This window comes from Lacerta agilis, chromosome 8 (assembly GCF_009819535.1).
Source record: "Lacerta agilis isolate rLacAgi1 chromosome 8, rLacAgi1.pri, whole genome shotgun sequence".
NCBI classification, from domain to species: domain Eukaryota; kingdom Metazoa; phylum Chordata; class Lepidosauria; order Squamata; family Lacertidae; genus Lacerta; species Lacerta agilis.
This window is the reverse complement of record NC_046319.1, coordinates 19,726,314-19,743,193: the sequence shown is the minus strand read 5'-3', so window position 1 is coordinate 19,743,193 and position 16,880 is coordinate 19,726,314. Positions and strand designations below refer to the sequence as shown.

Sequence of the window (16,880 nt, the reverse complement as noted above, 5' to 3'; positions counted from 1 at the left end):
TCCAATTTAGGATTTAAGATGAAATTCTGCAGAGATGCAGAATGCCCTTTTAGCTGAAGAAGGTGGTCTTGTTTGCCCAAAGCCCGGGCAATTGTAGCTCAAAAATCTGCCCCTATTTTCCAAAGAGTGATTTTCAAGATTACAGGGAACTGTTGGAGCCCTTCAGAACAAAAAATGATGTACAGGAAATCTCCTTGACCCATATGAGCTATGACAGATCCTGTTTACATACAGATAAGTTTTATACTTGGCCTTGCTGTAATTTATGGAGGAGCATTATAACTATGCATGTTGGGGCGGAAAGCTGATAGGGAGATGTTTTTCCTTCTTCTGTCATAATATTGAACTTGTGGAAATCCAACAAATCTGATTGTTGGGAGATTCGAGACAGACAAAAGGATGTACTTCTTCATGTAGGGCCTCGTTAAACTGTGGAACTCCCACCCACAAGATGCCATGATGGTAACCAGCCTGGAGAGCTTTAGAAGGCTGGACAAATTGACGCAGGTGAGGCTGCCAGTGATGGCTGTCTTCTCTCTCCACTGTCAGAGGCAGCATGCCTCCGGGTACCAGTTGCTGGAAACCACAGGAGAGGAGAATGCTCTTGTGCTTGGATCCTGCTTGCAGGTTTCCCATAGGCATCTGCTTGACCACTGCGAGAACAGGATGCTGGACTAGATGGGCCTTTGCCATGATCCAGCAGCCAGGCTCTTTTAATGTTCTTATTCATGATACTCTCCTTGGATGGATGGCTTTAAAAGACCAATTCACGGAGGAGAAGGTTTCTAGTGGTTACTAACAGCATTCGAAATTCGCCAGGCGCATTTTGCACCTGGCTTTCGGCCACGTTGCAACCAAGAGAAGACGCCCAGCTGCCAGGATGACATCTCCACCATCTGGAGGTGCATCCTGGGGATCTTTGGGTCTTGGCTACTTTCGCACCCTATCAACACATCCTGTTGAATTCCATCTGTTACATTTTCACTGCGCAATCGGAACGAATTTCAGGAACCAAAAAGCCGTGTTGGAAAAAATAGGACTTTCAAGCCATCTAGCCCCAAAATGGCAACCGGTTTAAGGAGCCATTTGGTTCTTAGCTTATAGATTGAGTTCCTAACGCTGGTTACTAAGCACAATGGCTGTGTTCTCCCTCCATTTCCGCTCTTCTGAGCCTGTGAGCTCTCCATCTACCAACATCAAATCTGTAAGTGTTCCTTCTGGGATGAGCAGAGAGGAGCCTCAAATGTGAATAAGGAGGAGGAGGACGAGGAGGAGGAGGAGAAGAGAGTAGTGGCATCAAACCATTTACATTTTGCTCCTGGGTTGACCAAACTGGACTATTAGCTGCTGGATAAGAACATAACAATGTTCTACAGGGGTGTGTTTCTTGCAGTTGGCAAAAGCCCCTGAAAGAACTACCTCTCATAATATTCCATGCCCCGTCACTCAGGTGGCACAGCAGAAGGGAATAAGGGCAAAATCCTGCTTCTGCTACGGCATTCCGCCATAGTTAATTGGTGGAGCCTCTGCTTTGTGTAGGGAAGGTCCTTGGCTCAACCACTGGCATCTCTGTGAAGGACTGGGAGAGACCCCTGGAGAGCTGCTGCCAGCCAGTGTAGACACTACTCATCCAGATGGAGTCAATGGTCTGACTTGTTAGACGCTACTGATCCAGATGGAGTCAATAGTCTGACTTGTTAGACGCTACTGATCCAGATGGATTCAATGGTCTGACTTGTTAGACACTACTGATCCAGATGGAGTCAATGGTCTGACTTGTTATACAAGGCCAATGGTGCGATTTAGTGGAAGGCAGTTAACGTTGGGAGATGGCACAATCTCTCCGTATAGACACTGTCCTTTCAGAGCTGTTTGGGGAGGTCTGTGTTGCTTCGAGCTATATGCTGCGTGGCCATTCCATTATCCCAGCATTCCTTTGGAAAAAGAAACATCCAATTTTGTAAGCTTAGCTTTCACATGTGTGCTTGTTCGCTTGTGTGTTGGTATAGCAGCCCGTTTAATTCTGAAATACAAAAACAAATCCTATTTAATAGTAAGAAGTGCTTTAAGTTTTATATGGTTTCATACCGGGAGAGATTATTTTGGATTTAAGATGATCACTTATTGAACCTTTCTAGTCTTATTTTTTTTCCCAGGCGGGCAAAAGTGAAGCCTGCTTTTACCATCATTTAAAAAAAAAGGAAGGAAAGAGAGAACCTCAACAGCATTCTTTATGGAAGCCTTGAATGCTTTTATTAGCTTTTTAAAAACATGTGATTTTATTTTATTTTATTTTTTTAATAGCTACCACCAAGCTCTGTAATATCCAGCTCCTCATTGCCTCAGTCCAAGATGATTGTGTATGTGTGTGTTTTTGTTTTCATTGCAAAAGAACCGTAAACCACTTTTCCAGCTCCTGTTCCAACAGCCCTAATGCATTGCTCAACAAACATTTTGACCCGACTCAGTGGCTTTGGGTCCCCAAATGGGTTGCCTAGTTAATCAGGGGCTTGTGTGTCTATGCCTGAATGCAAAAGACCAATTCAAATTGTTCTCTGTATCAGGAAAGGTCACACATTGCTATTTCAGGCCGTGTTTTGTTTTTTTGCTGGGGGAATCGTTTACAGTAAAATTAGGACATATTTGTGGCTTTCCCTCTTGCACGCTAAGCCAGGTTTTCTCCTGCAGCTCCTGGAGGCTATTTGGGGATCACAGATGATCCTGGAAGAGCAGCGCACTGGAAAGCAGACACCTTTCGAGATGTTATATTGGGGACGAGGAACCTCAGGCCCTGGCGGGGAGGGGAGGTGGGCAAATGCAACCCTCCGCTCCATCAGGCCCTTGGGGTGCTCCCTCCGAAGCCCTGATTCTAGCCCTCCTTGGAGGTTCCCCCCCCTGTCTGGAATGTGTTCTTGAACTCAGAGTACATCCCTTTTCCCTAGATGGAGAGACTGCCTAGATGGAGAGTGGGTTTTTTTTGGGGGGGGGGGGAGTTGCGTCTTACTAGCCTATTGTACAAACGTAAAATCCACATTTGTTGCCCCACCCACTTCTGCCTCTGCCCCCGCCCACTACATGGCATGTGGCCCCTGAAAAGTTGCCTGGAAGGGAACGTGTCCCTTGGGTTGTAAAAAGTTCCCCAGTTCCCCACCTCCGACTCAAGAGACGCGGCGTTACCTTCTCCAAAAGCACCTCTCTTTTATTTGCGGGGAGGGAGGCGGGAGATGTCTCCCGGACGGTTCGAGATAATTGCCTTCCAAATAATTGTCGTTTGCCAGAAGTTGTTTATGGAAACCCACTGGACGGTTGGTTTCCTTTCTAAGATAATATTGTCAACCAGTCTCTTGCACGAAGAAGCAGGCTGTGGGCCATGAAATATAAATGTCTCCAGAGAATTTAAAGGCCAATGTACACATTCACTAAAGTCAAGTGGCAAAGCCTTTCCTGGACTGTACCACTGGGCCTGGCCCACTGAGGAAGCTATGTGAGGCGCCCACCTAATGCAGTGGAAGCCGCTGGGTGAAGAGGAGTGGGGGGAGGCTCCGGCCAGGGAACCCCCAAGGGTAATCCCAGAGGAGGAAGGCTCGGAGCTGGGGGATTGGTGGTGGCACACTGAGGAGATGTCAGATAGGGAAGACAGAGGTGATGGATATGGAAGGGACAACAGGGTTTAATGAGCAGGAGGAACCTGTGACAGGGAGCAGTTCAGACTCCGAGGCTGCAGCAGAGGAGGGGGGTTAAGAGACTGCTGAAGGATCCCTCTCCTGCTGTGACAAGCTCCCCTCCACCCTGGTCTGCAAGAACACAGAGAATAACAAGGAGAGCAGAACAGAGGCCAGAGGTGGGCAGATGCAGTTTGAGACTGCTTGAGAAACAGCTGGGAGAGGAGGAGCCTTAGAAGGGGTGGAAGGCAGGGACCTTCAGTCCTGGAAACAGTTCCACAGGGGCAAGACCTACTCAGAAGTGTGGCTGAGTTGTATGCTGTTTCCTTGAATGAAGAGTCAACTTTACTGACAACTGACTTCATCTTCATGCTGACCTGCATCTGATTCCAGCCCTGGCACCCAGGAAGGAAGAGCTGGGAAAGACAGCGTGGAGACCCTCCCCCCTTCCAATCAGCATAAATTGGAGTTGGGGGAACATTTCCACCCAGGAGCTACATTCCTTTCTGGGGAACATATGCCGGACATGGGCGGGGCCAGAGGCAAAAGTGTGCGTAGCAACAAATGCAAATTTTATCATTGTACAGGTGGCTAGTTTCTACACACCACTCTCTGTCCTCCATCCAGAGAAGCAAAAGGCATGATCCAGCCTGGCAAAAACATTCAAGGAGGATGCAAAGCAGGGTCAGGTAGGGGTGTGGCCTGAGTAGGGGGGCATGGCTTGGGAGAGTGCCTAAGGCCAGAAGAAGAGGCCTAGGGGGCTGCATTTGACCCCCACGTGTAAATGGACTCAAGTTCTGAACTCCGTACAAAGTAGCTTCTCAAGTTCCATACGTGAAACAAGTCTTTGAAAGTCCAGAAAAGCAAGGCAGATTTCTGCGTGTACCTTTGGGGTGTTTTGAAGCATGACTGGTTGCATAAAATGTTTCTTTCTTTCTTTGTTTACTGCATGGCGTGCAGCCAGAAAATGAGCTTCCCACATCCTTCTTGTCTCGCTGAAAGTTATTTGAATGGAGCTTCAAATGCCATTGACTGTTTGCTCTCTTTCTGGATTGGTCTGAACCGCTGGGGGCGCTTGGAGCCGCCCCTCCTGCCATCAACGCCCCATGATGGCTGTTTCCTTCCTTAAACAAACCCTCATCAAAACTTGTTCTTCAACCTGAGCACCTGCCGGGTGGGTGGCAGCACAGGGCAGAGGGTTTGCCACGTGCAGACAAAATTGTCGATTGGATTCCGTCCCTTGGAGCACCCTCAGTTTGCAGCCTCGGATTATGTCACTGAAACCGTGTGGCTGAAATTTTGATCCAATGAGATCATCCCTCCTTTCGTTCTTTTTAAAAACGAAACAAGATAGCAGATCCAGAAATAATGGCCTGTTTTATATCATCAGTGCATTTTTCTGCAGATAAGTCCCATACACGGGGAGTTTTGCTCCTCACGCTGGTCTGGTTCACAAGAAGCGGTATGTCCAAAACTGGATTACCTCGGCTTGGGAACCTTAGGGCCAGGGGTCAAATAAAGCCCTTCAGGCAACTCTATGTGGCCTGTGAATTTCTCCCCAGCCCATTCCCCCCCACCAGCTTTGCTTTGCCCCTCAGATGTTTGTGCCTGACTGCAGTGTGTCCTGCAAAGCAGATCATGCTTATTGCTTGCCTGGATAGAGGATGGAGAGGGTTGTGTTCAGAAAATAGTCATTTGTACAAAGGTGTTGCTCTGCACACTTTTGCCTTTGGATCCACCCACTACTGCCATCTGGCCCTCAGAAGGCTGCCCAGAAGATAATGCGGCCCTTTGGTCTGAAAAGGGACCGCCCCAACTCTGCCTTCCTGGGACTTTGTGAATGTGTGGACTCTTGCAACTGCTTTGCTCCATTCCAGTCCTTTTCAATGCCCGCCCCGCATTGAGTTCAGTCAAGGTTTGGCTTGGAGTATCGTCATTGAAACCAGGCTTCTGGGTTAAGCTTCCTCTTCACTAGCTACGAATTGTAGCCAAGAACACGACTGAAGAAAGCATCTGTCCACACCTCACGTAGCTAGTGCAAAATGCAGCAGCTCGATCGCTTGCTGGGGCAGACGATTGCCACCGTGTTGCACTGCTGCCGAAAGAATTTGATTGGCTGCCAATTAACTAAAAATGTCTCAGCTCTGTTGCCCCAAACCCAGGATGCTTGGAACCAGGATGCCTAAAATAAAATCACGCCCTCACCCCCCATTATATACTCAATTGATCACTGAACTGTTCAGACGAGGGCTTCCTGTAGATACTGTTTTATCAGAAGGTTTGTTCCAGGATTGGCTTTTAGTGTGTCAGCAAATCCCTCCCATTGAAGCACCGGAAAGGAGCCTTTCGCCCTCCAGATGTTCTTAGACTACAACTCCCATCCTCCCTGATGATTGACGATGCTGGCTGGGACTGATGGGGGTTGGAGTCCTTAAATCGGCATTAGATATTAGGTGGGTGCTGTCTTTATTGTCTTTTCAACACCCGTTGAACGCCTTCCTTTTTCAACAAGCCGTTTTTCAACAAGCAGTCGGTATCTGTATTGAAACTGAAAAATGGAATTGTCTTTAATTCTCTGTATATGTGGAATTGGTTTTATTTGTTTTGCGTTGTTGGTCATTATCATTTTGCTGTGAAATTGGTTCAAGATTCCTATGGGAAGTTGATTCATGACTGCAACCACATAACTAAGAATGTAAGAAAGGCCTTCTGGATCAGGCCAATCACTCATCTGGTCAATGGTCGAGCTTCCAACAACCAGATGCCCATATGGGAAGCCTGCAAGCAGGAACCAAGCACAATATCACAACTGTGATTCCCGGCAACTGGTATTCAGAGGCACACTGCTTCTTACCATGTTGAAGGCCTGTACTGTTGCAGTTTGACCTAACCATGCTGTTCTTTCATTTCCCAGCCATAAACACCTGTGCTATCAACAACGGTGGATGTGAACATGACTGTGTGCAGCTCACCCTCTCACAGCATCAGTGCCAATGCCGGCCAAATTACCAGCTGAGGGAGGATGGGAAGCATTGCATTGGTGAGTCTCCCCTGCCCTTTGAGGGCTCGGATCAAGCAGAGGAACATGGCAGGCCTGTCTTATACAGAGTCCTGGACCCTTGGTCCATCTAGTTCCGTATTGTTCACACAGCATTTTGGACAGGAGACATTCGCAGCCCCATCAGGAGATGCCAAGGTTTGAACCTTTGACCTTCTGTATGCAAGGCAGGTGCTCTGCCACTGAGCTATGGACCTTCCCCGTGTAAGTTCCTAGTCCCCAGGATTCTAAATGAAGACCTGGTTTAATAAGAACAAAGGAACATGCCTTATACAGATCAGACCACTAGTCCATCTAGCACAACATTGTCACTACTTGCATGCAGGGACTGTTCAAGGTTTCCAGCATGGGACGTTCCCAGCTGGGCTACTGCCCTCTTCCCAAATGGTCCCGAGGGCTATATATTGTCTCTAGGATCAGAGACAGGTACGCCTCTGCATACTACTTGCATGGAATTGTGTATTTTTAATAAATATAAGGAATTCCACCACCACCACCACCCCAAAAAATATTATTGCCAGGGTCAAATTTGTACAGTGGAGATGCAGTCACCAGTATCTACATTTTAATTCAGTTTTTAAAAACTGGATACATTGTTTGGAATTAAGTTGGTGTGCGTTTTCACATTTGGTGATTAACACAATTACAGCCTGGAGGTTGGGGGGGGGGGAGAAGAGAAATCGAGAGCAACCCAAACTGGCAGCAGATTCACCCATCCCTGGCAGTAGCTCAATTGTAAGAGCATCTGATTTGCATACAGAAGGTCTCAGGTTCAATCTGCAGCACCTCCCAGTAGGGTTGGGCTCAGTTGCTCCATGATACAGCATCTGCTTTGCATGCAGTCAGCCCCGGGTCCAATCTCCAGGTAGGGCAGGGGCTGTCTGAAACCCTGGGGTGGTTCTGATGAAAACAAGAGACACTTGTGAGTGCTGTTAGGTGTGCCACCCCCTGGGGCTTCCACGGGCGTCCCAAGTGAGATCAGTTGGTTGGGAAATGGTTGCTCATTCATAGTGATCACCTGGACTGAGGCTCCCTGATCCAGTGCCGGGTTTAGGTTTGACGAGGCCCTAAGCCAGGGTTTCCCAACCTTGGGTCTCCAGCTGTTTTTGGACTACAATTCCCATCATCCCTGACCACTGGTCTTGCTAGCTAGGAATGATGGGAGTTGTAGTCCAAAAACAGATGGAGGCCCAAGGTTGGGAAATACTGCCCTAAGCTACTGAAGGTAATGGGGCCCTTTATATGTCCAGCTGTCCTTTGTCAACAACAAATTTTCACTGGTTTTTGTGTTCAATATATGCTATATGGTAACTTATGGACCTAATAGATATCTAAAGCCATTTGCACACAACAAAATAGGTATTGTATCAAAGTAATTGTTGAACTGAAACACAATTAAGAAGAATTATATTAACAGTGAAATACAATTAAGAAGAAGTATATTAATAGTGAAATAATTATTAAGCTTTTCCCCCCCTTTAATTTTTTTGGGGGGCCTCCTAGAGAGTGGGGTCCTAAGCTATAGCTTGTTTAGCTTATACGTAAATCTGGCACTGCCCTGATTGCACGGCCTGTTTGTGTTTGGAAGGGAGTGCGTAATGATGTTCTTTCAAACGCCTTCTGAGGGATTGCTTTGGCTTTGGAGGAAGAGGAGAAGGGAGGGAAGCCGAGTGTAATGAAATAAAATCAAGCCCTTCCCATACCAGGGAAGAGACAGAATTATCTCTGAGGAAGCACTCCCCCCTGCCCCTGCCCCTTAGTCATCTCTTGTTCCAGCAGGGGAGGGGAGAAAGCCAATGATGGAGAGAGAACCAGCTGGATAATCTCAGCTGGAAGGACTCAGATAAGAGACAGAAAGGGGAGGATGCTGGTGTGCAGATTAACCTAGAACAGGAGCTCACTGGTGGAAAGTTGAAGCTGCAGCTCTTCTGGCATCTGGGTGCCTGCTGATCCCTCTTCAAAATGTACTTGAAAGGACTTGGCCCCTGGCTTCCATTCCTGAATAACTGCATGCAGGATAAGCCATTGCCAGTGTTCTTTGGGTGTTTGGCCGTTCCAAGAACCCACACGGCATAACTTCTCTTCTGCACAAGATGCAAGGAAGCCTCCATCCAAAGCAGTTGCACCCCACTGTTCCTCTCTCATAAGCAGAACTTTTTGGGTCAACAGCCTGCGGGTTTCTGCAGATGACCTATTTATTGAGAATAGACTGGGTCCATCCAGCTCAGTATTGACTACACGAACTGGGAGTGGCTGTCCAGGGGGAGTCTCTTCCCTGTCCTACCTGGAGATGCTCCTGACGATTGAACCTGGGGTCTTCTGCACGTGAGGCCAAGACTCTACCTTGGGACTGCTTCCTTTTGGACCATTTCCCACTGACTCGCTGCCTCCCTTCTCTTCCCAGTGAGAAACCCATGTGCCGACAGGAATGGAGGCTGCATGCACCGGTGTCAGAGCCGGCGTGGGGTGGCGCATTGCGAGTGCCACCCTGGATACAGGCTGGCGGCTGACAACAAAGCTTGCGAAGGTACGGGGCACCTCATGAGGCTCTTGCACAAGTTTTGCAGAGCTGTCCTTTCTCTCTTCCCCCCGTGACCCCCATGAAAATGCCTTGCTAATCTCCATAGATGTTATAATTAGTTGCTCCGTCTGGTCTGGGAGGATGATAAATGAGCCTTCACTGGCCCTAGAAGATAAGTGCTTGCAAAAACAAAAATCCCATTTACTTGCAATTAATACAGACCTTTCTAGTGTTCATGGTGGGGGTTGGGGTGGGGGTGGGGGAGGACAGCAACCAAAAAACCCCCAGCCACCAATTCTATGCATGTCCAATATGCTCCATGCATGGGAGAGAGACTCCTGGGACAGGGGTAGCCAATGGGGTGCCCTGCTGATTGTAGACCACAACTCCCATCATCCCTGACTGTTGGCCTAATGGTCAAGGATGATTGGAGTTGGTGTTCAGCAACAGATTAGGGGGGAGCAAAGTGGTGTCCTTCTGGCGTTCCTGGATAACAGCTTTGTGGGCCATGCTAACCTCGTACAACTGCACTACGATTCCCATTGTTGGGGAAATACTGGGGTTCAATAACCAACAGCCTGTGGGTTCAGCCTGGACAGCCGATGAAGTCCGGGCTCCAGTTGTCAGTCGAACAGGATGCTTATTTAGGTGCTGCAAAGCCAGTGCAACACAACCTCAGCTAGGAAGTAGTTGAGGGATGGCACCCCAAATATGAAGAAAAAAAAAAAACAACCACAAGCATTTATACATTTATAAACAAAGAGAAGCAAAGGGGCAGTTATGTCCATATATGGCAGTACTTCTGCTATCTTCTCCTGCTTTAATCCGGAGGCATAACATCTTAACTTTCCTTCCCCTTCCTTCATCCTTAACAGCTAGAGCAGTAGCTCATGTTTACATGTCGTTCTGTGCTTCTCTTGCAGACACAACCTTCACATTCCAGCCTTCACTTGCTCAGCCCTCCTCTCACACATTTCAGCCTTTAATTTAATTATTTCCACAATTTGTACAACGCCCATCATCCCTGATCATTCGCCAGGCTGGTTGGGGCTGATGGGAGCAGGTGTCCAACAACATTTTAGAGCTGGGGAGTCCATGTGGGGCCCTTCATAAGTTGGACTACGGCTCCCATCAACCTTGACTATTAGCCAGGCTATTGGAGGACACCACATTGCACACTAGAAAACCTAAGAGTGTGATGGCAGATCCCGTGGCGACCAAAACAAGATGGTAAGGCATGCTCTGCATTGTAAGATCTTTGCAGCCAGAGAGAGGGTTGTTGTTGTTTAGTTGTCTTAGTCATGTTGGACTCTCCGTGATCCCATGAACCAGAGCATGCCTAGGAAACTCTCACTTTCTCCTCAAAGCTTCTCCTTTTTTATGTCCATGGAGTTTTCTTGGCAAAATACTGGAGTGGTTTGCCAGTTCCTTTTCCAGGTGGATCACATTTAGTCTAAACTCTCGGCTATGATCTGTCTGTCTTGGGTGGCCCTGCATGGCATAGCTCATAGCCTCTGGAAGTTATTCAAGCCCCTTCGCCACGACAAGGCACTGATCCATGAAGGGAAGAGAGGGGGTAGCAATGGGCAAACTTTCCACCAGCACTGGGAACAACAGGATTTTAGATCTGGATAGAGAACAGCAATTAGAACAAATGAACTAACTCAGGTCCATTAATTTCAATGGGGCCACTCTGAATATTCAGACAGTGACAGTGAAGGCAAAAGCATATCCAACACGGCTAGTAGCCATGGATCGCCTTTATCCTCCATGGATTTATCCAATCCTCTTTTAAAGCCATCCAAGTTGGTGTCCATAGCCAGTTCCATAGTTTAACTATGCACTGCGTGAAGAAGTAGTTTCTTTTGACTGCCCTGAGTCGCTCAACATTCAAGCTCTCTGGCTCAATGGCAGTCTTCACCATCAGCTGTTCTGCTCGCTTTCTCTGCAGCTCTGCTCCGATTTCATAGAACCACAGGACTGTAGACATGGAAGGGGCCCAAAGGTTCATCTAGTCCAACCCCCTGCAAGCTGGCAATTATGTGTGTGGTGTAGTGGTTAAGAGTGGTAGACTCGTAATCTGGGGAACCGGGTTTGCGTCTCCGCTCCTCCACATGCAGCTGCTGGGTGACCTTGGGCTAGTCACACTTCTCTGAAGTCTCTCAGCCCCACTCACCTCACAGAGTGTTTGTTGTGGGGGAGGAAGGGAAAGGAGAATGTTAGCCGCTTTGAGACTCCTTCGGGTAGTGAAAAGTGGGATATCAAATCCAAACTCCTCCTCCTCTTCTTCTTCTTCTTCTTCTTCTATGTACAGGGATCTAAATAGCTCATCTGCATAAAATAGCTTGCTTCTGCTTTCTTTTGTCCAGATATCGATGAATGCGTAGCAGGGATAGCCATGTGTGTGCATGGTTGTCTGAACACCCGCGGCTCCTTTAAATGCACCTGCAATCCAGGCTATGAGCTGGGGGCGGACGGCAAGCAGTGTTACCGTAAGTATCCATCTCCATAGAATCACAGAACCATAGAGACGGAAGGGACCCCAAGGGACATCGAGTCCAACCCCATGTTCTTCCCTCTGATGAAAATGCAAGAGCGGAAGATGCTGAGATAAGGCTTTCCTTGGGCAAGTTACGGAGTCTTTTTGTGGGGCCACATAGTCAGCCCACATCAAACATCACTTCACACAAGCTTGTACCAGATCCAGTGCTTTTTTTTTTCTAGAAAAAGAGGTGGCAGAACTCGCCACGAACTCCTCCCTCGTTCTCTTATAATGGCAATGTTGCCCACCTGAGAGGTGCTGAATTCCAGTGAGTTCCGGTTGGAAAAAAAAGCCCTGTCCAGATCCCTTTGGGGATTCTGTTAATCCCTGAACTAATATATAGAGTGCCGTGATTAATAAAACAAGAGATATAAGTTCTCTTGCAACTTGTTTTGACTTCCGCCTCTGGATTTTAGTCCAGGTAAATAACCCTTGTTTAAACCTGTATTTAGATATCCAGTTGTTTCATATGTGTTTTTATTGTGTTGTGGAATTGCTTCAAGAATCAAAATGCTTCATAGGAAGTGATTCGTAAACTAAATCGGAATAACAAGGGGCAGTGTAGGCCTTCGAATTTCAGAATTCACATTTCAGATCTTTTTCTTCTATTTTTTTTTTTAAACTTAAATTTTGAATGTGTACAAACACTTTTACTGAAACATTGATTTCATGCAAATGTCTGCTTCCGCTTGGCCATGGCTCAATAGATGACTGTAGGAAACCAGTCGATAGTGTATCTCTCCTTCCTCCTCCTTCTCTTCTTCTTCTTGCTTTTCCAGGTATAGAAATGGAAATTGTGAACAGCTGCGAGACCAGCAATGGGGGCTGTTCCCACCTTTGCCACCACACCAGCACCGGCCCCGTCTGCAGCTGCAACTCAGGCTACCAGCTGGATGAAGACAAGAAGACTTGCATTGGTAATCCAATAACCTGAGCTGGCAATTTGTTAAGTGAAGAAGAAAACTATGATGAGCATATGAGAGGCAATGAAACTGGTGCCTTCCAGTGTCTGCTGACCTACAGCTCCCATCATCCCTGACCAGTGGCCATGCTGGCTTGAGCTGATGGGAGTTGGCATCCAACACCATCTGCAGGGCCACAGGCTTCCCCATCTCTGACCCAAGAGGCATCCCTTACTCTCAGGCGGAAACGCCTCTTCAAAATAGAGACATCCCTCCATCTCTCATATGCAGTAAGCAATGCTGTTACTTAAAGCATGGATGAGGAACCTATGACCCTCCAGATGTTGCCGGACTACAATACCCATCATCCTTGACCACTGGCTATGCTGTTTGGAGGTTTGCCTTGAGAAGCATCTAAGGGGCTCCCTGTTGCTGTTTACAGAGATGGCTAGTAACCTACTTCCAGGGTTCCACATTTTTCACTCGCTGAGATCACCGGGCTGAGTGTTCTGCTGCCTTTCCCAGAAGACTGCTGAACCCCAGGCTTCCTCCCAACCCTTGAGTTGCAGAGGATGTTGGGGGATCAGCCTAGAAGTTGTGTGGTGGTCCCTGTCAATACTTTTTTCCTGGGAAAAACAGTGGGAGAACTCACCACAAAGTTGTTGTGGCTGGGGAGACCCGGCCAGATGGGCGGGGTATAAATAATAAATTATTATTATATTATTGTTTGTTTATTGCGGGCTCAGTCACAGTGACACAAACACAGTGACTAAATGTAAGATGTGATTAAGCAGGCAATGCTCTGGATTAGAAATGGCCACAACTTAATTGATTACAGATACAGGTGGGGTTTTGGCTCAGGCATTGGGTGTACTGTATATCTGTTCCAGCCTCCTCCCCCCGCCACCTAATAATAATAATAATAATAATAATAATAATAATATGCTCCGGTCCATGGGTTCACAAAGAGTCGGACACGACCAAACAACAACAAAGGGAACTCAGTTCCTCCAAGTTTCTGCTAAAAAGCACACAAAACCCTCTGGTCCCTGTACTCCTGTTTGGGAAAGGGCTCTTTGGCCATTGGTTGGTCTAGGTATCCAGAGCACACAGACCAACCAGGGTATGGAGGCAACCATATGGGTTATTTTGGACTGGCTGCTAAGGGCAGCCAAATAAACTGTGGACCCCTGCATGATACCCTCCATTTTAGGGGTATGACCTTGAGCAAGCAAGACACACGTATGGAGAAAGCATGGGTCACCTGCCCAATGGAACCCATGGTGGATCTTTGGCCCATCAGGGATGTCTCTCCCTGAACTACCCAACCTGACCAGGACCCTGGGGAATACCTCCTTGGAATAACTGGAAGCTTGCAAGGTAGGGATAGGGAACATTTTCCAGACCAGGGTCCACATTTCCTTCTTTGTAACATTCTGAGGGCCACATGCCAGGGACAGGTATGGCCAGAGGCAAATGTAGGTGGGGCAATGTATCTAAATGTTACCTTCATGCAGCCAGTTTCTGCACATGCTTGTACACCCTTCTCTATCCATCCAGACAAGCGAGAAGCATATATATTTTACTTTATTGTAACGAACCAGGCCACTGGTGCATCTGGCCGAATACTACCTGGCATCACTTCTCCAAGATTTTAGGCAGGGATCTTTCCAAACCCAACTGCCCAAGATTCTTTTAATGGGAGGTGCCGGTAGTTGAACTTCTGCTCCCTCCCTCAGCTGCAGATACTCCCAATGAACATCAGAAGCTCTCTTAGACTGAGTCAGGCCATCTAGCTAGGCATTGTCAACACAGACTCCATGTTTTCAGAGAGGAGACTTTTCTAGCCCTGCTTGGAAATGTCAGGGATCGAACCTAAGACCTTCTGCATGCTTGGCAGGTGCTAATACCACAGACCCTGGGAGACTCGGCTTCTTTTGCCTTCCCCTCCACCAACAACACTAGAAGGATTACTGACAATAACAAGGTCTCCATCTCCAAGCAAGCTGCCAAAAATTCAGCGCTCCGTCAACTTGTAGTTTGCCTGCTGGACAAAGGAGTGTGCATAGGTGTTTGTGTGTGTGTGTGAATGCCATGATATCAAATGTCTGCATTTCATTTTATATCATGCCGTGCTGAGTCCCAGTCTGGCAATTAACCTAATCAGAAACTCTCCGCAGATCTTACCAGCCAGGCATTTCCTGGATAGGGAACTGGCTCCGCGTGTGTTTAAATGTTTATGCACCGGATGCATCTGAGCTGCGCGTGTGGAGCGTAGGTCTGTCTGGGTCAGTGCCCGGAGCATCCAGGGGGATCTTCAGAGGATCATTAAGTGCAATTTTGCCTGCATCCTTTCTGCATTGAGGTTGTAGTTGCTGTCCCCCCACCCAGGGATTTTCTCAGCTTTCCCATGTCCAGGGGCAATTACTCTGGATGATTCTATTAAATTTCTCAGCGCTGAGGGTCTGTGACGGGCAAGGTTTAGTAGGGCCTAGAATACTGTTTGCACTTTCATTTCATGCCAGTGTAATTGGTAGACAGTATCTATGGGCAACCTCAGACTTGTATAATAATAATTTATTATTTATAATAATGGGTTTCCCCAGCCACCCTGGGCGGCTTGCAACAGAATATTAAAAACACAATAAAACATCAAATATTAAAAGCTTCCCTAAACAGGGCTGCCTTCAGATGTCTTCTAAAAGTCAGATAGTTGTTTATTTCCTTGACATCTGATGGGAGGGGGTTCCAGAGGGCGGGTGCCACTACCGAGAAGAGCCCTCTGCCTGGTTCCCTGTAACCTCACTTCTTGCAGTGAAGGAACCGCCAGAAGGCTCTTGGCGCTGGACCTGTGTCCAGGCAGAACGTTGGGGGTGGAGATGCTCCTTAAGGTATACAGGGCCAATCTGGTTTGAGGCCTGATTCAGCATGTTGGATTGGGCCAGATCTGACATGGGATAACCCAGCCCTGGCGCAATCCAGGCCCTGAACTGAATGGGGGCGGGCCATGCACAGCCCTAAACTTAATTAGGGTTTAAAACCCCAATTATACATGCAATCAGGACAATGGTAGCCGGGAGAGAAGGTCCAAGTAGAGATTCTCACTTGCATCTCTTTCTCTCCCCCCTCCCCTTTCTCATTTTCCCTCCCTAATTTTGGGAAGTGCTGCAGCTCCGCGAGAGAAAATCTGCCTTGCATACAGAAGGTCTCCGGTTCAATTCCCAGCCTCTCCAGATGGGGCTGGGTTTGCCCCCGCCCCACCTAAAACCCCGGAGAGCTACTGCCAGTCAGTGTAGACACTACTGAGCCATATGCCCCCTTCCCCCATAATATATGCATTTTTGTACACGCCGGTCAGAGAACTGCAGGACAGCAGGCTTTCCATTTTGAGAGGTAGGAATAGGGAAGATTCCCATTGTAATGCCAGCAGAGCCCAATGCCTCCCCCATTTCTGTCTTAGGGGGAGGGCCGGGTAAACCTGCTCCTCCTTCACAGGGCCCTTCGCAGGGTTGATGCAGGCTGACAACTGTTTCTCTTTCGACCAGATACAGACGAGTGCAGCGCTCGTTCTCATTGCTGCCACCAGGACTGCTACAACTACCCAGGGGGTTACGAGTGTGTTTGCTTCGCTGGATACAGGCTGAACGCCGACGGCTGCAGCTGTGATGGTAGGGAGGGGCTCTGCGCTCAGTGGGACTCAAAAAAATAGTTTGGCATTGCGTCCTTCCATTCGTTTTCAGCTCCTATGCAAAGGTCCATGTGCTTTTTGTGTGTGTGAGAGAGCATGCATCTAGGGATGGAGGCATCTGTCAGTTTCCCATTCTTACTTAAGTCTGGTTCATCTTATTGACCCGCAGTTCAGAGAAGGGGAAACAGAAATGATTAAGGGGGTCTGGAGCGAAAGGTGGCAGCGCTTGGGACATTACAGCTTAGAGGAAAGGGAGAGTTAACAAGGTGACATGTTGGAAGTCTTATAGAATGTTCATCATCATCATCATCATTCTTTATTACGGTCAAAGACCAGCTCTTAAAAAGGAGGTAAAGTAAAAATAAAAAATAAATACAGTGGATCCCTTTGACGAAACATTTTCCGGGGATGTTACATATATAAAACTCTTTGAACAAGATTTAAAAGAAAATTATTAATTGCATTACAATGTTAAAGATTTAAAATAGTGGCTGCAGAATGTTCACA

At 47.6% G+C, this 16,880-nt stretch overlaps 1 protein-coding gene across 4 annotated transcripts in view; it reads left to right on the top strand.

Moving 5' to 3' along the window:
* The window catches only part of MEGF6 (multiple EGF like domains 6), a 202,356-nt gene that overhangs the window by 141,760 nt on the left and 43,716 nt on the right, over positions 1-16,880 (top strand). For all 4 annotated transcript variants that reach the window (XM_033156424.1, XM_033156426.1, XM_033156423.1 and 1 more), the window contains 5 exons: positions 6,577-6,702; positions 9,125-9,247; positions 11,611-11,733; positions 12,563-12,700; positions 16,231-16,353. In XM_033156424.1, the coding sequence (XP_033012315.1) occupies positions 6,577-6,702; positions 9,125-9,247; positions 11,611-11,733; positions 12,563-12,700; positions 16,231-16,353 (633 nt within the window). The remainder of the gene's footprint in view (positions 1-6,576; positions 6,703-9,124; positions 9,248-11,610; positions 11,734-12,562; positions 12,701-16,230; positions 16,354-16,880) is intronic.